This window comes from Hyaena hyaena, unplaced genomic scaffold (assembly GCF_003009895.1).
Source record: "Hyaena hyaena isolate Hyena2069 unplaced genomic scaffold, ASM300989v1 scaffold_50, whole genome shotgun sequence".
NCBI classification, from domain to species: domain Eukaryota; kingdom Metazoa; phylum Chordata; class Mammalia; order Carnivora; family Hyaenidae; genus Hyaena; species Hyaena hyaena.
In genome coordinates, this window is record NW_024080682.1 from 492,689 (window position 1) to 520,587 (window position 27,899).

General features: G+C 51.2%; 2 protein-coding genes across 2 annotated transcripts; both read right to left on the bottom strand.

The window, feature by feature from the left end:
* Positions 1-2,823: 2,823 nt before the first annotated feature.
* LOC120230935 (histone H2B type 2-E1) lies at positions 2,824-5,151 on the bottom strand. The gene is made up of 2 exons (XM_039230758.1): positions 4,850-5,151; positions 2,824-3,073 (listed from the first exon to the last, which is right to left on the bottom strand). Exons 1-2 carry the CDS (start codon positions 4,982-4,984, stop codon positions 2,837-2,839), a joined length of 372 nt encoding a protein of 123 aa, XP_039086689.1. The 5' UTR covers positions 4,985-5,151; the 3' UTR covers positions 2,824-2,836.
* A 2,533-nt stretch (positions 5,152-7,684) lies between these two features.
* LOC120230934 (ATP-binding cassette sub-family F member 2) lies at positions 7,685-23,572 on the bottom strand. The gene is made up of 15 exons (XM_039230757.1): positions 23,489-23,572; positions 22,609-22,806; positions 16,722-16,934; positions 16,042-16,224; positions 15,782-15,953; positions 14,565-14,660; positions 13,696-13,798; positions 12,155-12,250; positions 11,864-11,983; positions 11,690-11,779; positions 11,199-11,309; positions 10,453-10,515; positions 10,122-10,250; positions 9,000-9,203; positions 7,685-8,305 (listed from the first exon to the last, which is right to left on the bottom strand). Exons 2-15 carry the CDS (start codon positions 22,763-22,765, stop codon positions 8,168-8,170), a joined length of 1,875 nt encoding a protein of 624 aa, XP_039086688.1. The 5' UTR covers positions 22,766-22,806; positions 23,489-23,572; the 3' UTR covers positions 7,685-8,167.
* Between the last annotated feature and the right edge of the window lie 4,327 nt (positions 23,573-27,899).

The window sequence follows — 27,899 nt, forward strand, 5'->3', positions numbered from 1 at the left end:
TCTGGTAGCATTTCACATGGCTCGTTAGAAAGAGTAGCAGATGAGACTCAGTGGTCTTTGGGACTCATTTTGAGCCATCTGTGGGTTACCCCATCGGGCTCAGGAGACCACTATTCAAAAAACACAAATATAGTCAGCTGGGGGTGACTTTTTTGATCCAGTGTTAAGTAGGGACTTCTGAATAAATACATAAGGCACAGGGCAAAGGGAAGGGGGAGAAAGGGGACAGCAAAGAGGAGATGAGGAGTCCTGTGGCTTTGAAGTACATGCAAATTACCTGAGATCTTGTCAAAACTTCCACGACCCTGAGGCACATCTTAACAAGGTATAAAACGCACATCTTAGCAAGGTATAAAACGCAGTGGGAAGGGGAACAGCCAAGGCTTAGGGACCACATGCCCTGGGCCCTCCCCTCTCTAGCTGCGGGACTAAAATGTGGGTAATTGGTTCTCTGCTCACGGCATCTGCATGTTAGGCTGTGTCTCTGTAGGAGACAATGTGTGTGAAGCATGTAGGCCTGTGTCCAAATGTCGGCCATTATTACCGTAAGCCTATTCAGTACCTGAAGTTGAAGATGACGAGCTGTATCTATCCAACTGCAAAGGGGAGAGGAAGGATTTTGGACTTCTGCACTAAATGCAACTCCTTGACCCCCACCCCCTCCCGGCTTTGGAGAGGATTTGTGGGTAGCATGCCCACAAGATCGAGCAGAGGCCAAATGAGAAAAAGCAAGCATGGTCAAATGTTAAGTGGTGTGGGAATGCAAACTGGTGCAGTCACTCTGGAAAACAGGATGGAGATTCCTCAAAAAGTTAAAAATAGAACAACCCTGGGGCACCAGGGTGGCTCAGTCGGTTGAGCGGCCGACTTCGGCTCAGGTCATGATCTTACAATTTGTGGGTTCGAGCCCCGCATCAGGCTCTGTGCTGACATCTCAGAGCCTGGAGCCTGTCTTCGGATTCTGTGCCTCCTTCTCTCTCTGACCCTCCCCTGCTCATGCTGTTTCTATTTCTCTCTCAAAAATAAATAAAACATTTAAAAAATTAAAAAAAAAGAATGACCCTACAACCCAGCAATTGCACTACTAGGTATTTATCCAAAGGATACCGGTGTGCTGTTTTGAAGGGCCACATGCACCCCAATGTTTATAGCTGCACTATTGACAATAGCCAAAGTATGGAAAGAGCCCAAATGTCCATCGATGGATGAATGGATAAAGAAGATCTGGTATATACAATGGAGTATTACTCGGCGATCAAAAAGAATGAAATCTTGCCTTTTGCAACTACATGGATGGAAGTAGAGGGTATTATGCTAAGACAAATATCATATGACTTCACTCACATGAGGACTTTAAGATACAAAACAGACAAACACAAAGGAAGGTAAGCAAAAATAATATAAAAAGAGGGAGGGGGACAAAACATAAGAGACTCCTAAATAGAACAAACTGAGGGTTGCTGGAGGGGTTGTGGGGGGGTGTGGGACAAATGGGTCAGGGGCATTAAGGAATCTACACTGGAAATCATTGTTGCACTATATGCTAACTAACTTGGATGTAAATAAAAAAATAAATTATTTTTTGGGGCGCCTGGGTGGCTCAGGTGGTTGAACATCTGACTTCGGCTCAGGTCATGATCTCACAGTTCGTGGGTTCGAGCCCTGCGTCGGGCTCTGTGCTGACAGAGAGAACAAACAGCATGGAGCCTGTTTCGGATTCTGTATCTCCCTCTCTCTCTGACCCCCCCCCTTGCTCACACTGTCTCTCTCTCAGAAGTAAATAAAACATTAAAAAAAAATTTTTTTAAATTATTTTTCAAAAACGTTCAGTGGTCAGTGACGGACATTGTACTTTCTTGCACTTTTTCTGTGGGTTTGAGATTTTTCAACATAAAATTTGGGAAGAAAAGAGGAGTCTCAAATATTCCTACCAATTTGTTCTGCAGTTAGGGGGAAGAGAACATTAGGGGAAAATGAAAGCCTCCCTAGAGCCCAGTAGGTTATAGAGATGCCTTCCGTTCTGTACCTCGGAGAAGATCTATGTAGCCCCCCGCACGAAACAGGACAAAAATGAGTTTGCCAGAATTGCTTTCACAAAGCCATGACCTGAAAGAGTTAACACACAGCTGGGGCGCCTGGGTGGCTCAGTCGGTTAAGCTTCCGACTTGGCTCAGGTCACGATCTCACGGTTTAGGAGTTCCAGCCCCGGGTCGGGCTCTGTGCTGACAGCTCGGAGCCTGGAGCCTGCTTCGGAGCCTGTGTCTCTCTGTCCTGCCCTCACTCACGCTCTGTCTCAAAATTAAATAAACGTTAAAAAAAAATTTTTTTTAAAGATTAGTTTTAAAAAAAAATTGACACAGTTGATCAGGGATTCTAATCTAGATCCTACAGAGCTCACCACCAGTTGGAACTTTGCACACTTACAAAGCACTATCACTGGATGCTCTTGGGGTACACTCAGAAAGCAGGGTTTTAAAAAATAGAAGGATTATGGGGCACGTGGGTGGCTCAGTCGGTTAAGCATCTGACTTCGGGTCTGGTCATGATCTTGCAGTTCATGGGTTCGAGCCCTGCGTCGGGCACTGTGCTGACAGCCAGCTCAGAGCCTGGAGCCTGTTTCAGATTCTGTATCTCCCTCTCTCTCTGACCCTCCCCTGCTCACACTGTCTCTCTCTCTCTCTCTCTCAGAAATAAAAAACATTAAAAAAAATAGGATTATTCCACTTCGTAGCTGTGAAAAGTGACAATATACCCTTGCCCTACATCCCACCTCCCCTTTTCAAATCACCACAGTGTGCGGGGAGCAGTTCACCCTTTATTAACATTAGGCCCTGGGTCACTTGGAGCTGGTGTACTTGGTGACAGCCTTGGTGCCCTCGGACACAGCGTGCTTGGCCAGCTCCCCGGGCAGCAGCAGACGCACGGCCGTCTGGACTTCCCGGGACGTGAGCGTGGTTCGGCCCGAGTACTGGGCCAGCCTGGCAGCCTCACCGGCCAGCCGTTCAAACACATCGTTCACAAACGAATTCATGATGCTCATGGCCTTGGAAGAGATGCCAATGTCAGGGTGCACCTGGAGAAGCAGCGAGACGAAACCATTCTGTTATGGAGGAGGCTCCGCCTGACACCGCAGGCCCCGCCCCAAGGCCAGGACTGCAGGAAGCTGTGGGGAAGGTCAAGGCTGCCTCCCCAGCCTCTCACCGGAGGCCAAGACCGGGGAGATAGGGATTTGGGTTTTTCCTCCTATATCCAAGTTAAAACTTTTCCTCAACTGTTGGAAGTAATGCTGTGAAGTTCCTCCTATGAGCACATGTAAGCATCAATCTTTGGCAAATGCAATCAGTTACACAGCATTTTGCTTTTCTCACTTGATGTGTTTGCATGGTGTTACTCCTAGGGGTGAGGTTCCCAGGGGCGAGACCCCCGCTGGGTCCGAGGGTTTACGCACTTCACTTGGCAGACTGTTACAGATTACTTCCCAGAGAGCACACTCGTGTGCCACAGCCTCGGCACCAGACCGGGAGTCAGGACACCAGGGTTCTGTGGCCGGACTGTGGAATCACTGTAGGGCTTCAAAGAGGCACTTTCCTCTGGGCCTCAGTTTCCTCCTCGTTCACGCAAGCTTTCGAGCTCCAGCGGAGCCAGCAGGAGGGGCCCAGTAACAATCCTAACGTGTGACCAGGCAGACATTAAGCGTTTCCCTGTGAAGTGGGAGAGAAGGGACTACGAATGACATTCAACAAGCCAATAGAGGAGACCGTGAACTCGGGTGCTCCCCGCCGCCACTGGCTGTCACCGACAGCACGGGATCAGAGCCTACACCCCTTGGGTTGTCATCTCATCTTTTCCCCCTTGGGGCTGAGGGGTGTAACAGTGTCCCCGTATGTGGGTAACTCACTCAGCAGCTCTCCTCTGCGAGTCCAATCCAGGGCCAACGCTTCCCTTAGGGTTTTTGAGCCCCAAGGTTAGCTAAGCTGCAGGGCTCACAGGTGCTCGCTCCCACCCCCACTTCCTTCAGGACACTGGAGTCTGTTGTCTGCTGCTGCCCCTTTGGCCAGTCCACACCCCACCGCCCGGCCCCACAAAAGCATTCCCAGAAACCCAGGTCATCAGGTCACTGAAACTGCTAATAGGCTAGAGATTCTAGGATCTTCTTGAACAAAGGAGTAAGACTCAGGCAGGCTGGGGAGGCTCGGGGCAGAGAAGACAGCTGTACTGCCCGCTCCTGGCCCTCGCTCTGCCGAGTGGGCCAGGGGCTTTGAGAGCAGGGTGCCTCGCGTCCTAGGCAAAACTGTTGGGTCCCCAGTGATGCCCCCAAATGTTTGTCAGCGTGCAGGTGCCAGGGGTGGGCGCTTCTCCTAGGTGCTTTGGTCGACTGCACGAGCAGAGCATTCAGAGCACCTGTGGGTTAGGAGGTGAGACCAGCAGGAAGTATGTGGGGGCCCCGCTCAGAGCCAGGGGACCTGACTTCCGCTGCAGTCAGGTCCTGAGGCTCAGTCAATGCTTTGAGCCTTTATGGACCATAGTTCCTCTGTACAGCAGACCAATCACTAGCCCCTCGATAACTGCGGGCTGTGTGGCTGGAAGGCTTTCCCCGAGACCTCAGCTCACGTGAATCGCTCCCTGCTGTGGCCACCACCGACCAGCACCTCTTGTTTGTACCACGACGTGGCAGGCACGCGATCACCCGTCACAGTCTTCCCTGTCTTTTGTTTAGGTCCCCCGTAACGTTCCACCTAATCGTCTGGTCTCTCCGAAGCCCTGTAAACGGAGTCCGGCTCTCTGTCCAGTCGTTACTACACACACACACACACACACACACACACACACACTAGCTTCCCACGCTCACCTGCTTTAGCACCTTGTAGATGTACATCGAGTAGGTTTCCTTGCGCCGGCTACGCTTTCTGGACTTCTTGTCGCCGGAACTACGGCCCCTGCGGCCCCCGGACTGCTGCTGCTGCTGTCCATGCTCCGCGCTCATCCTTCAGCCCTTTGTAACAGCCGCCTCCTGCTCCTTGGGGTACTTTTATGGGGTCAGCTGCCCACCAGGTGGGGCTGGGAGCCAGCACCTGGGATGGAGGGGGTGGGCGGGGAGGAGCTTGGCCCATCCCTATCCAAACCATGCTCTGGGTTAATCTTGAAGGACTAGCTCCCACCTCTCCCCCAAGTGATTTCCTGTCTCTGAATAAGGAGCCCTCCCCCAGCCTCCTCCCCCACCGGATTGGCTCCCAGTGTGTTACACTGGGTAGAGTCCACACACCACCGAACCACACCATGACATTGCTCTGCAACCACTGTGCTCAGCTGACTCGAAATGCAGGGGAGTGTCAGGAGGAACACAGGGCACCCCACACACCCCCATCCACAGAGCCCTGCAGTACAGCCGGAAGAGGCACTCGTGACTCGCATAAAACAGAAGAGAAGGATTAAAGGGGTGTGTGTGTGTGTGTGTGTGTGTGTGTAGGGACAGAGAGTTCAGAAAAGAAAAACTACTGGGGGCTACAGGAGCCAGAGATGGCTTCACGGAAGGAGTGGGGATTTGGAGCTGGATGCGTACAGGTTAATGGGGGAGAGTGACAGACAAAGCAGAGTCGAATAGATGCATGCCGCGTACAGTGAGGCTTGGACTGAAGGCAGAAATGGAGCAGAACCCGAGCCCAGACCAGATGTGGGCAGCAGGAAACCACAGGCTGGGAGGGTCCGGAGGCGGGAATGGGGTGGGGGGGGGTGGCGGGAGGTTTGGGGCGGCCTGGAGGAACCAGAGCAGAGACACATTGGATGCTTCCCTAACAGCAGGTGACGAGGCTCCCTGTGCAAGTTGGCTGCAAAGGGAAGAAGGTGGCTGTTGAATGGAGCAGTGATGAATGGAGCAGTTCTCACCTTGCCCCTATGCGTGAACAGTATTTCAGGTTCTTAAATGCCCCGTGATTAAAGAAACCTGGAGCAGCATAAGTATAGCCCGGAGGGAAGAGGGTTTTCCCAATCAGGATGAGGTGGGGCGGATGAGCCAAGACAAGCATCACCTGTCAGCGGGTGAAAGCAGCCTGAGGAGCCCCCACCTCGCCAATCTCCCCTCTTCACCTGCTTCCCAACATCCGGCCACATCTCGCGCGTGAAGGGTTAAGGGGACCAGCGGGCAACTCATAATCCAAAAGAAAGCACTACTTTTAGGCCTTTCTAGAAATACTATATATAGTGGGCTTTTTAAGCATTCTTAAAGTTTTTGAAACTTTGGCTTTTTGGGGGGCGGGCAGACAAGCTGTAGCCTACTTCGATTCCTTCACTTCTGGCGCCTTAGCACCTCGACTACGCCGGAGACTCGGGGATTTCAAAGGGAGCTCCTGCCAACATAGCCAGGACCTGCCTTGGCTGACGTAGCACAAGCTCCCATCTCTGTTCCCATCACCCCAGCAGCTCATTCTTGAGGCCACTCTCCCCCCACCCAAGTCTCTGGATACTCAGCGCAGACGGACTCAGGCTATTTCGCTCTGGGTCCCCTGCGAGGCACGAAGCCACAGAGCCATGAGGGTTGGAGGGCAGAGTAGGAGTCGTAGCCTCAGCCCGGTGGCGGCCATCCAGGGCTCAGCTGCGGCTTCTCACGTCACGTTCGCTCTTACTGTTCCTCTGCCCAGGGAAGTTCTTGGACTTCAAGGCCACCTGAGGTCCTATTCGCCTTTCAAGTTCGAGTACCAATCCCGCCTTTCTGGACACACAGGAAACTTCCCTCCCTTTGGAATCCTGTGCTTCCCAACCGGTCACAGTTGAGCACCTGATTTATGCCTTGTCTCGTTCCCTAGTCGTTGCTGGCTTCCCATTAGATCGTGAGCTCCTTGGGGGTTTACACACCAGCTGGGACTTTTGTTGTTGTTTTAGTCTGAGATGTACTGTAATGAGCACTGAAAAATCACGGCTGTGTAGGTTTCCTCACAGGGGCGGCTGCTGAAGCTTCCGAGGTGGAGTGACGAATCCACATCGGGAAGGACGGGCCCTGGCGTGCCTGGGGAAGAGGCTGCAAGTGCTTGTCAAGTTCAGATAAACTACCCAGAGCTCTGGGTTGGAAGTAAATTAGGAAGTAAACCAGGCCGTGGATGGGTAAAGTCACAGAATTTCCCGCATCCCACCCAGGAATGGTGCTTCACAAACTTCGGTGTGAAATGCAGATTCCTGACCATTTCTGCAGCTCTCTCACCCCACCAAACGGCATCAACAGGTTGGGGCCTGGGAATCTGCATCTTGACGAGCACCCCCCCCCCCCCCGAGTGTTGTGGTAGAGGCTGCAGCAGCGGAGCCTTAGACCTCGCTGAGACACGTGTCCCAGGAGAGCGGGTCTGAGTTCGGCCCCTCGACAAGCAGCATCAGCAGCACCTGGAAATGTGTTAGAAACGTTTTAATTCCTGGTCTCACCCCTGACCCACTGAGTCAGACACCCTGAGCAAGACCCAGCGATCTGGGATCGAATGAGTCTTCCCGGTGGTTCTGATGTGTTGAGGCAACGGCCTAAGAAAAGGCATAGTTTCAAATCGAAGGAAGGAGGAGAGAGTTATTCCAGCTCCTAACGACTGGTCTTCAGGCTGCCTCCATTCCGCCAATTTGCACCCAAGCTCCCGCTGAGGGGAAGTGAGCGTCGGCGCTGCAGGGAGCAGGGGAGCGAAGGGCCCAGAGGCCAGAAAAGGACGGTAGGGAGCATGGCTTCTTCTTTCTTTATTGGACACTTGGTGGATGTCACGCAGGTCTAAAAGTTACACTGTTAAATAATTATTTAAAAACCGACCAGGACGAAAGCCCTGGTCCACAGCTCCAAACCGGAAGCAGAAAGGAATGGGGGCGGTGGGCTGGGAGGTATTCCTCCAACATCACCAAAACCCAGAGAACGAGGACCCTAAGCTCTTTCACAGGCCAACCCAGGATGCGGGCCCTTGGGCTAACCCTCGGGTGCCTCTGGCTGCATCACCATCAGGTCAGTAACCAGCAAGGAGCCGGCAAACAGCCAGCGAGTCCAGACGTGGACAAAAGTAACCGGAAGGACAGGAGACGGACAGGTACTGTCCAGCTGTAGAGAAGGTCACAGAGTGCAGCTAAGGCAGGTGGAGACAGGGGCGGGGCAGGGGAGCGGTATTGCAGCACTGCAGGAGTGTGGCCCCAGGGGCCTGGCCCGGGCAGGGGCTCACACGTTGTGGGTCCTCCTGGTGAGCTGGGGCTCCGCGCCCACCAGCTTGGACTTGAGGTGCTCCTTGTAGGCCAGGATGTCTCCGGGCCACTTGGTGATTGTCTGCTTCTCACAGACCCAGATTTCCTGTGCAACCTAGAAAGCAAAGCTCGGGCTCAACACTCCTGGCCGGCACCCTCCCCATCCCTGCCCAGGAGACCCCTGTCGGAGGGGTTCCAGGAGGAGACCTCAGCTGCCCAGTCCCATATCCGGCTCGCAGTACCGTTCTCTGTGCCCTGGGCCGCCTAACCCAAGGGCACCGCACCCAGCAGGTCCGGAGCCTTCCGAGCCAGAGCCTGTTGTGTCTCCCGGTCTCCAGCTCCCTGGCCCACGCCCGTTTAGAGGCCTCACCTGCAGCTTCCTGCCCTCTCCCGTCTTTCCCAAAGCCTCAGCAGATGGCCGGCAGCTCTTCCACCCATGACTGGCGCCGGCCCCCAGTCCCAATGTCCCTCAGCGCGATCCTGCTGCTTGTATGCGGCGGACCCGTGAGACAGGAGTAAAAGCACCCTGCCCTCCACCTGACTCCCTCCCCACTCCTGGCTAACGCTGCCCGATGCCAAGTAGGCAAACGTCTCCAAATAGCTACTGAAAAAACGACGTTTTTCCATTGAGGCTTTCTAAGTTTCTCAAAGAGCCATAGAAGCTGGTCCTCATCAGCCTGTCTACACCCTGAGCCCTCTTCCCAAATGCAACACACACCTCTCAAGTGCCCGCCGCCGTGCCATGACTGTTCTACCCACCTTCCCTGGATGCCCTCCCCTCTCACTTCCCCTCCGGCCAGGGGCCTCACCTGCTGAATGAGTCGGAAATCGTGGCTGACCAGCATCATCCCACCCTCAAACTCGTTGATGGCATCGGCCAGGGCGTCGATGGTCTCAATGTCCAGGTGATTCGTGGGCTCGTCCAGGAAGAGCATGTGGGGGTTCTGCCAGGCCAGCCAGGCCAGACACACTCGGCACTTCTGCCCGTCAGACAGGTTCCGAATGGGGCTCACCTGAGGGCGACGCGACAAGCACAGAACTGGGGTTACTCCCGCCGCACAGCCTGACTCCCCGCCCCCCACAGCTTCTCCGTCAGTGCTGCCACCGTTCTACAAACGTAAGATCCGAGATCAGTGAGGCGGCGGCACGGCTCCCCATCTCTCACGGCCCGGAAGGGACACACGGGGAAGCCGAACGCGCTGCCACCGCTAAGGCCACACCTCTTGCTCTCCCTCAGCACTGATGTCACCACTGACTGGAACAATGTGGTAGATTCTCAATTGAGACCTGAGTCCAGAAACCTGTTTCCTCGGTTTCGATTTCCCTTGCCCTCCTGCATTTGGGTTTATCTTGCTAGTCTTGCTAGTCTGGGGCACAGGCACGTCAGAGGTGGGGGTGCCATCCCCGCCCCTTCCTTATATACACGCCACTACACACACACAACCTAAGCCAAAGGAGAGCTCGTGGGTTCTTAGCTGCTAGAATCAAAGGAAGAGGCTTCTCAGTAGAACACTTGACTCTCAATCTCAGGGTTGTGAGTTCAAGCCACACATTGGGCATGGGACCAACTTTAAAAAAAAAAGTGGGGGCACCTGGGTGGCTCAGTCGGTTTAATGTCCGACTTCAGCTCAGGTCATGATTTCACAGTTCATGGGTTCGAACCCCGTGTCGGGCTCTGTGCTGACAGCTCAGAGCCTGGAGCCTGTCTTCGGATTCTGTGTCTCCCTCTCTCTCTGACCCTCCCCTGCTCACGCTGTCTCTCTCTCTCTCAAAAATAAATAAACATTAAAAAAAATTGGGGAAAAAAAAAAAAAAAGGAAGCAGGTTTGGGGACAGCTCCCAAGCCGGGTGGCCAGGCCAGCGTTCCTCCCTGCCACGTGACCACAATCTCTCAGTCATCTGGCGCCGATGCCCACACCCCCTCTGCTGACCTGCTGCTTTCCAGTGAGACCGTATCGTCCAATGATCTTCCTCATTTCTTCCTTCTCCTTGATCTCTGGGTAGCACTTCATCATGTACTCCAAAGGTGAGAGGTCTAAGTCCAGCTGCTCTTGTAAATGCTACCAGAAAAAAAGGAACCCACTCAGATGTGACTGGTGGCCCACTTCAAAAGGAACCTTGCTGGGCTGAGGGCTGAGTAACTCTCCTCCTCTACCCAGACACCTGTTCAGGATTCCAGGAGAAGCAGGCCAAGGCTGACTTGGTCACATGCAGCCCCCTTTCCACACCCTGGCCCACCTCCCCGTCTCCCAAAGCCTGTACCTGATGGTAACGCCCTATCTTGACATGAGAGTGTTTTCGGATCATCCCGTCTGTGGGTAGCAGCTAGAAAGAAGAGAGTACCAGGTGGAAAGATAAGCACATGGGAACGGCAGACTTAGGCAAAATAGGGAAATAAACATGGTCACTGACCAAGACTCAGAACTGCCTAAACAACCTACCTCACCACCTCACAGACCGCTATTCTGGCCACTCTAAAAATACTTAGGAAGATGTACTGAGACTGATGTTCTCAAGAGAGACAAAGATCCACACAACACAGGCTACTTAGTAACTGACGGTCTCCTACAGAAGGACCCCCAGTGAAACAAAAGACGGGGATGTGTGTACAACACGTATACTGAGAGCTGTATTTTGTTCTAAAACAGAAACACAGCTCTAAACGCACACATGTTCCTCAAGACGCTCTAGCTGAAAACAAAGAAATGTTGAGGCATCTGCACGTATTCTCTCTCTCACACAGATGCCTCTCTCTGAGGAAACAGCTCCAAAGCTCAGCACTGCCAATGACAACAGCCCTCCCCACAAGCAGGCTCACTCACTGTCAGGGCGCTCAGGCCCCTCACACCTTCCCGTCTCAGACACAGTAAGCACCTACCCCCGCAACCCCCCCGGCCCGGCCCGGCCCCGCACCTCTCCAGTCACTACCCTTGCAAGCCCCCCACCCCGGCCTGGCCCCGCACCTCTCCAGTCACTACCCCTGCAAGCCCCCCGCCCCGGCCCCGCACCTCTCCAGTCAGCAGCTTCAGAAGAGTTGATTTCCCTGCTCCATTGGGCCCCACAAGAGCCACTCGTGTATCGAGATCAATACCAAATTCTAGATTGTTGTAGATGCAAGGCTGAGGTGGGTGGGTGGGAGACAGAGAGAGAGACGAGTGTGAGGCTAGGTTACCAATCGATCGATCTGGCTGGTAGACCATCCCCGCCATGTCCCATCACCACCGGAGGAGGCGGGGGCATGGTGGAGGGAGGCAACGCTCAGAGCAGACCCCAACCCGCCGCCTCCACCCGCCACCTCAGCTGAGAGCTTTTCCTCCCAAGTACTTGAAGAGGGGCCACCCGAGTCCCTGGACGAGGCCCCTAAGCTGCTGCGCCGGAGAAATCCCGTGCCCCACGTGGGTTAGCAGCCGTGTTCACAAAGAACAGGAGACGCTCCCAACCAGTTGATGCTTATCTTGTAAACTGCACCCCAGCCTCCCAACCGCACGCGAGTACTCACCCCATCTTTTGTATACTTGAAGCTCACGTTCTGCACCATGATGACGGGTGGAGGAATCTTGCCACATGGTGGGAAATAAAACGACAGCGTCTAGGAAGAGAGGACATTTTCAAGTACAGTCCTGTCTTGTCCACCTCACCTTAGGCCACTCACCCCACCCACTCGGACCCCCACCTTGTCGCTCACGACCCTTTCTGTCAGTCCTGATGCCATCATCTTCTGTAGCGTCTTCTCCTTGCTCTGGGCCTGCCGGGCCAGCTTGGCGCTGCCGTGACCAAACCTAGCGATGTAGTTCTGAAAGAGACCGGGAAGGGGGCTTGGAGTTCAGGTGGGTATCAACCCACTCATCCTAGGTGTGGGGTAAACACTGATGACAACTTCTTCCGGACACCCAGTGCCCCTGAACGCCCCAGACCCCTTCACCCAACTCTCCTGGAGAGCGCGAGCTTATGCACACGGCCTTACCTTCATGTGTGCGATCTGATCTTGCTCCCAGTGAAACCTCTTCATCTGGTTCTCTTCCAGCTCCAGCCGTGTCTTCACATACTGATCGTAATTACCCTGCGGAGAAACGGGCCACGTAAGGCAGGGGGCTTCAGCCTCGGTCCCGGCTGCCCAGGGTTTAGGGGGATGCCAGATGGCTTCGGACTTGGCCCTGGCTAGACGACTGCGCAGTAGAGAGAGAGGAAGTACGTTGACAAAGTATACCCTAACCTACAATCCGAAGTCTTTCAACTTGTGTGCCTCTCTCTCTTAGCTCAGCCGGGACAGGGCTCCAGACCAGGTCGTCACGTTAGCCGTAAAGGCACCCACAGCAGCAGCAGCAGCTCGGATCACAACCGTCATACGGACATGGTGAGGCTCCGAGCCTTCCAAGAGCACCTCTTCCTACTCCCCACCCTTAGAGGCCGAAGCCCCTCGCAGGCTACAGAAACTGCTTCCAGGAAGGAAGACAGCAGACCCATCAGATTTAGGACCTAGCAAACGCTGCACAATTGGACTGCCATGGTTTCTATCTGCAAAACACTGGACTCAACCTAAATATACATCAAAAAGGGCCTGACAAATAAATTAGTGGATAGCTACACAATGAAATATTACCCAATTACTGAAAAGCAGGAGGTTGATCTACACACATTCATATGGAAAACAGTGCAAGATTATATTAAAATGTAAAAGCAACCCACGGAAGAGAATGATTGTTAACGTTATAGCCGTGATGTGTATACGCAAAACTTTCTACAAATCCTTGCGAGTACACATAAAATCTCTGGAAGACTGTATAAGAAATTATTAATACTCCCACAGTGAGTATAACCACGAATGAAAAGGACTTCTGTTTTTTGTTTTTTTTTCTCTCTTTCTTTGAAATATAGAAGATGAAAAGGCAGGGGCGCCTGGGTGGCTTAGTCGGTTGAGCGTCCGACTTTCGCTTGGGTCATGATCTCGCGGTTCGTGGGTTCGAGCCCCGCGTCGGGCTCTGTGCTGACTGCCAGCTCAGAGCCTGGAGCCTGTTTCAGAGTCTGTGTCTCCCTCTCTCTGACCCTCCCCTGCTCACGCTGTCTCTCTCTCTCTCTCTCTCCTAGAAATAAATAAAAACATTAAAAAAAAAAAAAAAAGAAGAAGAAGAAGATGAAAAGGCAATGCAGAAAAGTGGGCTGTTGAGATCCAGACTCCCAGTCTTCATGGAAATGTGCTGTCACGAAGCAGAACCGAGCAGTCATTCAAGAAGGCGGGGATCGGCGCGGCCTGCCTGGGCACCATGACAAGTTGACCTCTTTACCATAAGGCACACACATCACGCACACAGGCTGCCAATCAGTGGCCTACAACCCGAGGGCGACTACTTTGAGACGAAAATAGAGTAAATGGCAGGACTCCTTGTCCACGTCTTTTTATAGCAACAGGTAGAAAAGGGCTGCTACCTCTGTTTTGTTTTTTTTAAAGGAGACCTTCACGGAACTGTTAAGCACTGAGTTGCAGTGCAGACGCCAGGGCCTACTCACCGTGTAATACTTCAGTTTCTTATTGTGCATGTGGATGATGTTGGTGCAGACACCGTTCAGAAAGTCCTGGGAATGGGAGACGAGGACCAGGATGCGCTTAAAACTGCAAAGCCAGAAAAGCAGTCAGGGAGGCACTCCAAGCTGTGACAGTCAGGGGAGCCGAGAGGCCCAGAAAACCTTCATCTGTTCCCATCCTGAGCACCTTTTAGATTTAACAGCCAATTCCCGGCTCTCAGAGACCACTTAGGCCGCCAGGGCACAATCTACCTGAACAACACTTTGATCCCTTTCAGTCTGAGTTTCCCCCATCTTCCGTTCAAATTTTCAGCAGAATGGGGTGGAGATGGTAGTTTCACAGTGATAGTAAAAGTAAGCATATGTGCATAAACATATCCATAAATGTATTCAATACTGTGGGCGGGAAGAACCGGAACAGGCGTAATAAAAATCACTCTACTCCTTCTTTTGGAAAGAAGGTAGCCAGTCACTGCAGAGACCGCTAAAAGCCTTCCCTCAGAGTTGGCACAAATATTCCAGGTCATTCAGCTCTTTACACCACTGCCGTATCGCCTGTGTCTCCTTTGCTGCTGCATCATGATCTTCTTTACATGATGCGTATAACATACAGCCCTTAATAAAGGACCGTTTTAAATGGGAAGAATAGAAAACTAAAAAACGTCACACGTTTCAGGCTAAAAAAAGAATCAAACCAAACGGCCCGCCCTAAAGGTGCTTACTACCTTTACATCTGGCCTTCACCTGGCCTCCCGTCAGATCGCTACTGTTTCCGGGCACCCATTTCCTTTAGACTCTGCTCAACTCCCCCCTCAGGGCCTGCCCATTCCCAGCCCTCAGCCCTGCCCCCTTACGTCTTTAATTCTTCTTCCAGCCACACACAGGCATCGAGGTCCAGGTGGTTGGTGGGCTCGTCCAGGAGCAGCATGAAGGGCCGAATGAAGAGGGCTCTGAAGGACAGGAGAGGAGACAGAGCCCCTTCAGTCTAATGCGCGCTGCACAGGAGGGGACCTGCTTGCTACCTGCAACCCCAGTCAGGCCTGGCTTGGGTCCTGAGATCAATTCTAGATTCTATACATGAGAGGAAAGGGGAGAACGAGGAGAGAAACCAGAGTTGAAGAGCTGAGGTGAAAGGGCAGAAAAGAGGGCTGAGAAGCAGAGGGATGGCGCAGTGTGAAAATGAGGCTGTAAAAGTCCTTACGGGTCTGCAAGTCTTTTACGCTGAGGTTGGCGACCGTCAGGACACAAAAGGACAGAGAAGAAAAACCTCTAAAGCAGAGAAGTCTTCAAGTTAAACCGATCTCATGGGGTTGCCAGACTTTACAAGGAGGCCAAAAAATGGTCTTTTCTTAGATGGAATCTCAAGACCGGAGAAGCAAGGAGAGAGCACGGGTCCCCACGCGTGCAGTCACCACTTTGCAGGGCTAAATTTTAGAAGTAAAACTTCCCGGCACCACGTTCCAGGATTCCAACTCCAGAGATGCGGAGCAGAGGCGAGGACGCCTGCGCCGCGCCAGCTCCCCCGGTGAACCGAGGCGGCTGGTCCTTGCTGGCGCGTGGAGCCACTGCTCTCGGGCCCTAAGGCTCACGCACAGCCTTGCTCACCACCAATTCGCTCGGCAGAGAGCAGTGGGGACCTTCTGGGGGGACTGCTGAGGGGATGATGGTCTACACCAACTCACAGGGTCCAGCTCACGGGGGGATAAGGACAGACATCTTACTGTCTAGTACTTTATCTTGACCTAGCGACAATTAGAAGGGCTGAACTACAAAAAAGGATAGGACGGGAGTCAGGAAAAGAGAAGAAATGGACCTCCTCTGCTCTTTTCCTAGGGCGGACCCTGGGATTCCTAAGCACCGAGCCAGAAACCCAGCAACGATCACCTCCATCAGGAAGCTCGCTCCTTCGCCCACGCCTACCACCCCCCACTCCAACTACGACTGCCGACGTCGTGCCTCGTCCGGCACATACTGACTGCTGACCCATGTTCTCAACAGTCCACTGGAGTGAGCATCCAACCCTAAGGGAAACGGGGAACTACAGAGGGTCGAGGAGGAGGCAGGAGCTCACCTGGCAAGGGCAACCCTCATTCTCCAGCCCCCACTGAAGTCCTTCAGCTTCTTGCGCTGCATGGCAGGCGTGAAACCCAGTCCGTGCAAGATCCGCGAAGCCCTCATCTCTGCCTTGTCCGCGTCCAGCTCCTCCAGTCGCTCGTAGAGCTCCATGAGCTTCTCGCACTCCGCTGTGGGCCGCGGAAGGCTCGTGAGGCTCCCGGGGCCCTTCCCGGGAGGAGGCCTGCCCGCCGCCGCCCCCTAGGTCTGGAGCCCTACCGTCCTCGTGAGCCAGCCGCTCCGCCTCCCTCTCCAGCATGGCCCGCTCCGTGTCGACTTCCATCACGCACTGCAAGGGCGTCTTGTCACTGGGGGGCATTTCCCGAGTCAGATGGTAGATGTCGATGTGCTCAGGGATGGGCACCTCCCGTTTCCCGATAGCAGAGAGCAGCATGGACTTCCCTGAGAAGGGCGAGCAAAGGGTGGGAAGACGACACTGAGCACGGTTCTGCCTGCCACTCCCCCGCGCCGGCGCCTCCGCTCCGGCCAAACCACGTCCCCGTTGTGTGGAGCACCTTCCTTCCTCCCTCTCATTTGTTCAAATCCTACCAGGAGTCACCCCCCACCCGCCTGCTTTCTTGGGCTGCCTCTCCAACTTTCCTCCAATCCTGTCCCACCCCTCCTGTGTGAAGTCGGTTCACCTACCGCGGCCGCACACACCACCACTCCTGCCCCCGGCCCGCGCGCCCGCTTCTCCGGCACCTACTGTCTGGGACTGCTCGTGTGTTACTTACCACATACTGCTCTGTACTGCTAGCTCCTTTTCCCTGGACATATGTGGTCTCCCACCCATACTGTAAACTCCTTGCTCTGCATATAGCTGCTGCTAAGTAAATACTTGCTGAGTGACAGACGGGCCAAGGAGAGACACCTCCCACCTCGCCTTCCAAGGGCCTCACCAATTCCATTTAAGCCAATGAGGCCATAACGACGCCCCGAGTTTAATTCCAGTTTGGTGTCACTGAGCAGCTCTTGACCATGAAAAGTGAGGGAGAGGTTGATAATGTGGGCGTCGGTGCTGTTGGGGTGAGAGGCGAGGACGCCGGTGACGGCACGAGCAGCAGCTTTCTTCATCTCAAAGTCCTCCAGCTCCTTGGTCAGCAAATCTACTTCTGGAGACAGAAGAGAAGTGGGGGAAGAGGGTAAGGCAGACCCTGTTCTCGCACTAAGTCACAGCTAGAATATTCAGACAGTTCAGTCAGTAGAGAATCAGACTTTTAAACCGAGGGTCCAGGGGTCAAGTCCCTGTTTGGGCATTTGTAGCTTTTGCCCCTTACTCAGATTACCAAATGTTGTCAGACGAAGACCCAAAGGCTGAAAATGGCATGCCCCGTGGGACCTGGGTTCAAGACCACGTGGAGCTGACTCACGCTTCACAAGCTTTAAAGAGTGTACAGATGTGCCCTTGGGGCGCCTGGGTGGCTGTCGGTTAAGCGTCCGACTTTCGCTTAGGTCATGATCTCGCGGTTTGTGGGTTCGAGCCCCGCGTCGGGCTCTGTGCTGACTGCCAGCTCGGAGCCTGGAGCCTGTTTCAGTCTGTGACTCCCTCTCTCTCTGACCCTCCCCTGCTCACGCTGTCTCTCTCTCTCTCCTAGAAATAAAACATTTAAAAAAAAAAAATTCTTTAAAAAAAGAGTGTACAGATGTGCCCTAACACCCTTCCCTCGTGGACGCCTTTTTACTTCACAACCTGTTTGTTTTTAACTTTCTAAGACCAATGGCAAAATAGACTCTATTTCTGTGTAGGTACCTATTGCCAAAGCGTTTAAGCCAGGTCTAAACAGAACATACAAAAAAATAGAAAATGTTAGAAAATATTTTCTGGCACCTTTTCAGATTTCCCAAGATCATGTCATTTCAACATTTTCTTCCCATAAGCACGTTGACCAATTAACTCACAACACAAAAGACAAAAACATCGTGCCAAGCCTGGCCAAGAACAAAACAGATTATGAGCTCTTGTAAGAAATGGAAATATACATACACAGGTAAATAACCAATAATCAGCAAAAGGCTAAATAGAATCACAACTTATTCTTTTAATTCTAACCTCTCTTGTTCTTTTTTGAGTGTTTATTTTTGAGAGAAAGAGAAAGAGAAAAAGCACGAGTGGGGGAGGGCAGAGAGGGGAAGATGGAGGATCTGAAGTGGGCTCCATACTGACGGCAGAGAGCCTGAGGTGGGGCCTGAACTCACAAACGTGGGATCATGACCTGAGCCGAAGTCAGCTGCTCAACCGACTGAGCTACTCAGGCGCCCACTTCTCTTATTCTTTTTTTTTTTTTTTTAATGTTTTATTTATTTCTAGGAGAGAGAGAGAGAGACAGCGTGAGCAGGGGAGGGTCAGAGAGAGAGAGAAACAAAAACTGAAAAAGGCTCCAGGCTCCGAGCTGGCAGTCAGCACAGAGCCCGACGCGGGGCTCGAACACACGAACCGCGAGATCATGACCTAAGCGAAAGTCGGACGCTTAACTGACTAAGCTACCCAGGCGCCCCCACTTCTCTTATTCTTAAATGACATAAATGCAGGAGGAAGTGGGTAGAACTCTCAATTTTCCTCCATAAATATGTGTTAAAGAATTAGTTCTAAAATCTAAAAGCAAGCAGATACTACAGAAGTGCCATTCTCTTAGTCCATGATCTAGTGGAATTCCATATTCCAGATATACTTCTTCCAAGTTTTTTATTTGAGAGAGTCCGTGCGTGCATGCACACACACGTGCGAGCAGGGAGGGGCAGAGAGAAAGAGAGAATCCCAAGCAGGCTCCACGCTGTCCGTGCAGAGCCTGACGCAGGGTTCGAACTTATGAACCATGAGATCATGACCTGAGCCGAAATCAAGAGTCTGATGCTTAACCAACCGAGCCACCCAGGTGCCCACAGATAATACTTCTAAGCAGCAGAGAAGGGACCAGTCTGAGAAAATGCACAGAGATCAACACAGGCAGAGCCATGGCTGGGAAAACCAGACATTTCCAAATCTGGAGGGTTTAAGGGATGCAAACTGACCACGAGTTGTTGTGCCTTTGTGGTTTTTCAGGCATGACTATGTCTTAAGCCTGGGAAGACCTATCACTATTAACGGCCTAAAAATGTTGAGTTGACTCTGTGCCTGAGACTCTGCTGCACCATCGTTCTCCACCTAACTGAATCTTTACAACACGTAGGAGACAGACACTTACAATCACTGTTTTACAAATGAAAAAGCCAAATAACACACCTAAGGTCAAAAAGGCTAGTTAGGACAGGGCCAGAAATGTGAACCAAATGATCTTAACTATGTCACTGTACTACCCTGCCCTAAAGGAAGTGTCCATAAAGTATTACCGAACGTGAGACAGAAATGGGGGTGGAAGGAGTCCTGGTAAGCTTCTTCCAAAAGAGAGTGAGGCAATTTATTCACCTTTAAAGGAAGTAGTCAGAAACTCCACATCAGGTTCTGCGACAATGAGAATTTGCTGATCTTTTAGTGTTTGTTACCCTTCCCTACGTTCCCTTAGTGACTTTACAGAATCCTTGAAACGAGAAGAGTGTGTGCTTGTCCTCGGGAAAAACAGACAGGGTAGAGGGGTGAAGACAGCTCTCTCCTGGGGGAGAGCAACTCCAAGGGCGAGGGGGTGTGGTGGTCAGTCACATGTCACTCTAAATAAGCCATCCTGTGAGGGCACTATTGGAGCGGGGGCTGTTCCCCGCCCTGCTGCTGAACCTGCTCTACCTTCAAGGAGTCCACGCTCAGGGCAGGCACCTGCAGCTCCGGGCGCGGCAGGTTATAAATAAGTGCTCCGTGAATACTTTTTGAATGGAGATCAGAGTTTTTGTTGTGAGTTGAATGAATCAGTCTCTGTTCTCCATGGTTGAGTTACCAGGCTTCCCACAACTCCGCTTCTTGCCAGTCCCTAGTCCAGATGCTGAGAAGATGGAGTAGGAAGTTGATGATCTAGATCAGGAGTTGGTCGACTTTTTCTTGAAGGGCCAGATGCTAAATATCTCAGGGTTTATGAGCCAAGTGGCCAAATCAAGATACTTGAAATGTAACCACTTAAAAAATGTAGAAAACCAATTTGACAATAAATTATATTAAAACAAAATCAGAAAACTAAAAAAAAAAATGTAGAAAACCATTCTTAGCTGGAGTGGGGGAAGGCTTAAAACAGGCTGGCCAGATTTGGCCAAGTGCATGTGTTTACAAAGTTTGTATGAGTGTGTAGTGTCTAAGGCTGCTTGGGCTACAACAGCAGAGCCGAACAGCTGCAACAGAAATGCTGTTCACAAAGCTACAAATATTTACTATGTGGATCGTTACAGAAGAAGTCTGCCCTCTCTGGTCTAGATCTCCATCTGCTCAAACAAGAGGAAGAGCAAAATGAAAGGAAAGCTAATATACCATTTTCTCTTGATCACTTCCAGTTTACAGCATCTATGACCTAAGTCATCTCCCAAGCTTCAAAAGAAAGACTTAAACAGACCTCGAGCATCCTAGAAAACACCTGTCACTTAAAGACAAATGAACAGCACTGAATAAACGGAAAAGGGATTTTGAAATAGACTTCATCAGAGGGGCGCCTGGGTGGCTCAGTCGGTTAAGCGTCCCACTTCGGCTCAGGTCATGATCTCACAGTTCATGGGTTTGAGCCCTGCGTTGGGCTCTGGGCTGACAGCTCAGAGCTTGGAGCCGGCTTCAGATTCTGTGTCTCCCTCTCTCTCTGACCCTCTCCTGCTCACGCTGTCTCTCTCTCTCTCTCTCTCAGAAATAAATAAAACATTAAAAAAACAACAACAAAACTTCATCAGAGAGAACACTGCAGACTTCACAAGAGGTCTCCCTCCACTCACTCCCCAAACAAGAGGACCAGCTGAACTCCAGCGCCTGTCTTGAAGAGTCTCACATTCTAAAGATGGTTAATCTGTCACAAGTCACTTTCTTTGATATGCATCTTGATCTTTCCATACCTTACTACCTAAGGAAGACTGTCTGGCAATGACAATCAGTAAAGGTTGGAGAATGGTAACCTGTAGCATCAAGTAATGTCAAACTCAGGAGAAAGGACCCAGTCTTGGGAGAGGAAGCAGAAATGACACAGGTCCCTGGCAATGAGAAATGTTTTGAGGGGCACCTGGGTGGCTCAGTTGGTTAAGCATCTTACTCTTGATTTTGGCTCAGGTCACAATCCCAGGGTGTGGGATCGAGCCCTACACTGGGCTCTGCACTGAACATGGAACCTACTTAAGATTCTCTCTGTATCTCCCTTCCTTTGACTCTCTCCTCTGTTCATGCTAATAAAAAATTGAAAAAAAAAGTTTTGAGAGGATTGGAAAGAAAACAAAGGTCACAGTTCAAAGCAGTAGTTTCCTGAGGAAGCAAGGTAAAAACCAAAGATCTCCTATCACTGAGATGGGGATTCCACAGCTGGGTTCCCTGAAAAAATCCTATTTTCCTAGGAGCAAAGGTAATCAAGATATTTGTAATGGGAACAGTGGTCAGTAGTCTCAAGAAGGATTCACTTTGCTACCTTTCCCATTCAGCCAGGAAGAGCTGCTAACACACCTATAGAGCTGAAGACACATACTGCCTAACCATGGCTCCCGAGGGCCTAGACAGGACCACGCCTCTCTATTTTAGCGTTCACAACTCAGCCTGCTTATTCTCACAACTCATTCCCATTATTCTCAATTTGGCAATTCTCCACAATTCCAGCCAGGAATAAAATTTCCCCATGGCCTGACCTTACTGAACCAGCTTTCTCCCATAATTCTTGTTTTGGAGACAAGCCCTACCACTCAACTCTCTCCATCACTTTTAACTTCCCCTTTTCCAAATTCCTATCTGTCTCAACTTGTATTAGTAACTCTGCTCTCCTCTCCAAACGTTTACTTAGTATCTCTGTCTGCAAGGCTGGTCCTATTACCAGAGGCACGGGTCCCTGCACTGAAAGGTCAAACAATTTGATACAGAAACACAAGCTACAACATAAAAAGTAACGCTATTAACACAGCACAGGGGTAGAGCGGATGGTACTACTTTAAGGGTCAGGTTTGAGAGCGGAAAGGTTTTGCTATCCTGAGCGAGGCCCTAAGAAAAACATCAAATGTAGCTAGCACAAAAACCGTGGTATTAGAACCTTGGTGTAAAGGGACAAAAATGCAACGAGTCAAGGTACAGTAACAGTCCGGGATGGAACAGGTCTGTTCGGGGAATGTCCAGAGGGACAGAAAAGGGGGCTGGGAACAGATTGTCAAGGGCCTGGAAAATTCTGAATCACACATGGCCATGTTTCCTTAGCTAGGCTGTAAGTTAGAGAGCAGACCGTTCATAGTGCATCGGTTCTGAGCAGGGGGTCTAGCACTTGAGAAGCGCTCAATAAGTCCTTCCCAAAATAGAAATAACAGAAAAGCATCTCTTCCCTAGGAGGAATCCATAAAACAATTCCTACGCTTCTGTCTTGGTCACTACTCCTGGAAAGACAGAGGTATAACGTGGCAAAACACCTGGCCCGCTGAATGCCGAGCGTAGAAATGTAGGAAACTGAGAAGGGCAAGGAAACAGAGCAGCAAGGCATCCCAGCACCCACAGATCTGTTTGCCACCAGGTGCGGGGAACCTCGCCTTCCATTTCCCTGATCAATGTCAAGGCGGCACCAGCTTCAGCCCTACTGGGTCCGTTTCCTGTGAAAAGTTCTGTGGCACCGGAGACACTGTCCAGTGCCCTCGGCGTGGGGCCTCTGGCTGCGGCTTGGGGTCCGGCCGCTGCGGCGACCATCCCGGGAGCCCACCTCTCCCTCAATTCACCTGTGGCCTCCCGGCCATTGGCCTCATGCTTCTCCTCTGCCACCTGTGGTTCTGTGGCAGCGTCTCCGTTTTCTTCATGTCCCTTCCTGGGCCGCTGTCGTGCCTTGGCAGCCTCCTTCTTTTTGGCTGCCTTCTTCTTGGCCAGGTCAGAGGGCATGGTGATGAACCACAGGGAGCACGGCACTGTTCTTAAGGAGCCTGCAGGAAAGGCAAACACCCCAAAAGTCTCGACTTGTGAGAGGCTGCCTGGGCCCTGCCCCATCCCGCTCGGGAACGTTCCTAGCAAGCGGCGAACACCCAGCTCCGCCCCTGCCTAGCCGCTCCACAGTGTGTCAGGGTCTCAAGCCGATTCTGGTCCTCGGCCGCTCTTCTAATCTCAACATCTCTCGTCCCTCGGGCTCTGTCCGCCAATCCCCACGGGCTGCCTCGCTCTGGAAACGCTCCTCCCTTCACGGCCTCCAGTTAAGGACCAGGTTTTGCCCCCCTCGGCAGAGGTCCCCGTCTCCGGTTTCCCCACAACTTGGCGCTCCGCGCTCCGGCCGGCCGCCTAGCTTTGCCGGGTTTCCTCCTCCCAGCCGCCTCGGTCCTCCTCTCCGCTGCTCCCCCCGCCGCACCGCCTGGCCGTCGGGCCCGGCTTCTTCCCGGGACGCACTCGGCTTCCCCTCGTGAGTCCCCTCGTGAGTCCCCTCGGGGTCTCCTCACTCACCATCCCCTGAACCTCCCCCAGCCCCCGCCCGGCAGCGCCTCTCCCTCGGCCCTTTCTTCTCCTTCGCAGCCTCCTCCATCCCGACCCCGTCCCTCCTCCTTCTCTCCTTCCCTCTCCCCCCCCCCACCCTCACCGGCCAGCACCCTCCCCCCGGCGCCCCTGCCCCCAACTCACTGGGCCTCGCCGCTCGGCCTCTGTCGCAACAGAGCTGCTCCTTGGGCTCCTCCGCGTGCGGCCGGCTCACCAGCCAATCACGGCATCGCGCGGCTGTCGGCGCGCCGCCGCGCAGACTCCTGGGAAGTGTTGTTCTCCCGTCGCGGCGGCCGGGGCGGAGACCCCTCCTCGAGAACTACCGCCTATGGCAGGGGCCTCGCCGGCCCTCGTGATGTCATCAGGCTGCGCGAGGCTGGGGGGCGGAGCGGGAGACTCCGTGTCCAAGAACCCGCAGCCAGCCGGCCCGCCTCGGGCCCCGGAAACTGCAATTCCCAGACTGCTCCTCGGGTAGGGGGCGGGGCCTTCCAGGCTCTACCCCACCTTTCGAAAAATCTGTCGCGTTATAGAGAGACACTGAGTTCATAGGGCCGCACAGCCGGCTCGAACAGCGGAGCGGGCGGGCGACTACGCTTCCCAGCAGGCGTCGGGCGGGAGTGGGTCGAAACAGTGGGGAGAGAAGAGGAGGGAGACGGAGGGAGAAGGAGGAAGAGTGAAGGCTGGGAAGAGGGGCCGAGAAAGCGGCGCGTCACTACGAAGATGATGCGAAGAACAGAAGTCCTTGAAAGAAAGGCGTCCTCGTTTTATGGAACTGAGATTTTAGAGGCTGGTCCGGTGTTAACCAAACTTTTAGAAGATACCGAACGTTCTTCCTGAAAGTTGGCCGCTTAGCCTACACGCTGCAGAATTGTTAGATTCCCATCAAAGCCACGTAAGTCTGGTGGTAAGAGCTCTGAAGTTAAAAAAAAAAAAAAAAAAGACCCATTTCCTGAGTTCAGCGGTATCATCAGTTAGTCACGTAACCTTGCCCGTTATCCCAAATTTGTAGCCTCAAATACAAGGTAGGCCATTTGTGATCCCTGTTACTTCTCCAGGCTTCTGATCAGCCATGCCGCACCATCAGTGGCACAGCTGGAGGGAAGCAGAACGGAGCTTTGACTCCCTTTGAGCACATTCTCCAAAAGTGCTCCCACCTGAGTTTAAAAAAAAAACAAAAAACAAAAAAAACCCTTCACTCCTCTCTCCATAGAATTAGTTTTCCTCTTCAAACCTGATGTTCCGGTAGAATCTACGTGTATTTCAAGTAAGCCTTGCCATTTCATGCCTTCGTGCCTTTGAACACAGCTTTTTTTAGAAGACCCACCACCAATAAAGTGCCCACTGTGTGTTAGGCTCAGAGCTAGATGCTGGAGTTGCAACAGAAACAAGCTATTCCCTGACCTCAGGGAGCTCACAATTAAGGAACATTGAAAGAGTAAACAGGGGCTCCTGGGTGGCTCAGTTGGTTAAGCCCTAGGACTCTTGATTTTGGCTGAGGTCATGGTCTCACAGTTTGTGAGATTGAGCCATATGTCTGGCTCTGTGCTGTCAGCGCACAGCCTGCTTGCGCTGTGCCCCTCCGCCCCTCCCTGGCTCCCGTGCTCTCTCTGCTGGCTCTCTCTCAAAATAGATACACATTAACAGGCACCCGGGTGGCTCAGTCAGTTGAGCGTCAGACTTCAGCTCAGGTTATGTTCTCACAGTTTGTGGGTTTGAGCCCTGAGCCAGGCTGTGTGCTGACAGCTCGGAGCCTGGAGCCTGCTTCAGATTCTGTGTCTCCTTCTCTCTCTGCCCTCCCCCTGGCTCACACTCTCTCGCTCTCAAAAATTAAATACAAACATAAAAAAATAAATATGCATTAAAAATATTCAAAGAATAAACCATGACATTCAGGTGATAAGTGCCATCAAAGTGACCTACGCATGCTGTTGGAGTATGTAGGTGGGGACCTCACTTGTCATAGCATAACTAAGAGCATGAATTCTGGGGGCAGACTGCCTGAATTCAAACCCCTCCTCTGTCATTTACAGTGTGTGACCTTGGGCAAAATACATTCTCCTCTGTAAAACAGAAATGACAATAGTACTTGCCTCATACAGGTGTTAAACGAAGAGCTTAGTTTTTGTTAATTGGCTAAGTGTTACTTAGCCGGAGTTCTGCTAGGCTGAATTCTGCTACTAGTAGAATTCTTACCTAAGTAGGCACTAGATACTTATTTAATATATTTAACAAATACTAAGCATCTACTATGGGTGAAAACATTGTTTTAGGTAAAGAATATAGACAACAGTTAACTGCAAAGGAGTTATATATTCTTGTGGGTCATATAAAATCACTAATCCAAGCACCTAGCCTTCTGGGAGCACTGCTGACCGTATGCCTCCCTCTCCCAGCCTCATTAAAACACATGGTTGAGGCAGGTAACAGGTAACAGAGAGCTAACGTTTATTATGCACTTACATCTATGCTATCCCACTTAATTCCCCCATAAATTCTGAGGGGGGTATTATTACCATTTTGTAGATTAGAAACAAAAGCACAGAGCTGTTAATAAAACAACAGTGCTGCTAGGAGACAGTACCAGGATTTAAGGCTGGAATCTCCTGTTTCCAGAAATTCACCTTTGTCAAATGGCTTGGGCTGACCAGAGAGAGACTAAATAGCTGCTTGTCTGAAACCACCCATATAGCAACCAATCACATCCATGGTTTCCCATGATCAACAGTTGCTGGGCAGAGACTCCCCCCTGGATAGTAAAAGTGGCTTAGAAAAATTATTGGCCACTTAGAAGGAGTTCTGCCAGTCCCACCAAGGGTTTAGATCATACAGGGCACAGACCTGGGGATGGTTGGTGAGAACTGGGAAAATGGGAGGGAGAGTCAGAGAGAGATGTGGGTAGAGGGGAGAAAAGAACTGCCAAGTATGAAATATCACAGAAGGTCAGGGCTGGAAGCAAAAACATTTGGTCTGGACTCTCTTTAAAATATGAAGAAACTGAGGGTATCTGCTGGCTCTGTTTATGGAATGTGCAACTGTTGACCTTGAGGTCATGAGTTCAAGCTCCATACTGGGTGTAGAAGCTACTTAAGAAATTAAGAAGATAAAATATGAAGAAACTGAGGCCCGAGGAAGTACATATCTCATCCAAAATTACCTAGAAACCTAGCAACTGAGAAGGGTCTGGAACTATGTTGTGGTAGCCTAGCCACGTGTAGCTTTGGAGCACTGGAAATGTGGCTAGTCCGAATTGAGGTGTTCTGTAAGTGTAAAATGACCATTAATTTCAAAGATTGTATGTGGATACAAAGGAGGCAAGGAGATGCAATGGGAAAAAGACTGTCTCTTCAACAAATGGTGCTGGGGAAAGCGGACAGCTACATGAAGAAGAAGAAAGAAGAAGAAGGGGAAGAGGAAGAGGAAAGAAGAGGAAGAAGAAGAAAAGAAGAAGAAGGGGAAGAGGAAGAAGAAAGAAGAGGAAGAAGAAAAGAAGAAGAAAGAAGAAGAAGAAGGGGAAGAAGAAGAGAAAGAAGAAGGGGAAGAGGAAGAAGGAGAAAAGAAGGGGAAGAGGAAGAAAAAAGAGGAAGAAGAAGAAGAAAAGGAGAAGGAGAGGAAGGGGAAGGGGAAAAAGAGGAAGAGGAAAAGGAAGAGGAAGGAGGAGGAGGAGAAGCCAGACCACTTTCTTACACCACACACAAAAATAAACTCAAAATGGGTTAAAGACCTAAATGTAAGACCTGAAACCATAAACTTCCTAGAAGACAACATAGGCAGTAATCTCTTTGACATTAGCTATGAAAACATTTGTCTAGATATGTCTCCTTCAGCAAGAGAAACAAAAAGCAAAATTAAACTATTGCGGCTGTACCAAAATAAGAAAGATTCTGCACAGCAAAGGAAACCATAAACAAAACAAAAAGACAGCCCGCCGAATGGGAGAAGATATTTACAAATGATATATCCAGTAAGCGGTTAGTATCCAAAAAAATATAAAGAACTTATAAAACTCAACACCAAAAAAAACCCCAAATCCAATTTTAAAAATGGGCAGAAGATATGAACGGACATTTCCCCTCCCCCCCAATGGCCAGGAGACACATGAAAAGATGGTTAACATCACTAATCATCAGGAAAATTGATATCGAAATCATAATGCCACTTGTCAGAATGCCAAAAATCAAAAAGACAAGAAACCACAAATGCTGGTGAGGATGCAGACAAAAAGGAACCCTCACGCACTGTTGGTGGGAATGCAAACTGGTGCAGCCACTCTGGAAAACAGTATGGAGTTTCCTCAAAATATTAAAAACAGAATTACCGTATGATATAATAATTCCATCATTGGGTATTTACCTAAAGAAAATGAAAACACTAATTGAAAAAAATACATGCGCCTCTATGTTTATTGCAGCATTATTTACAACAGCCAAGCTATGGAAACAATGCTAAGTGTCCACTGATAAATGAATGGGTAAAGAAAATGTGATTTTCACACACACACACACACACACACACACAGTGGAATATTACTCAGACATAAAAAGAATTAAATCTTGCC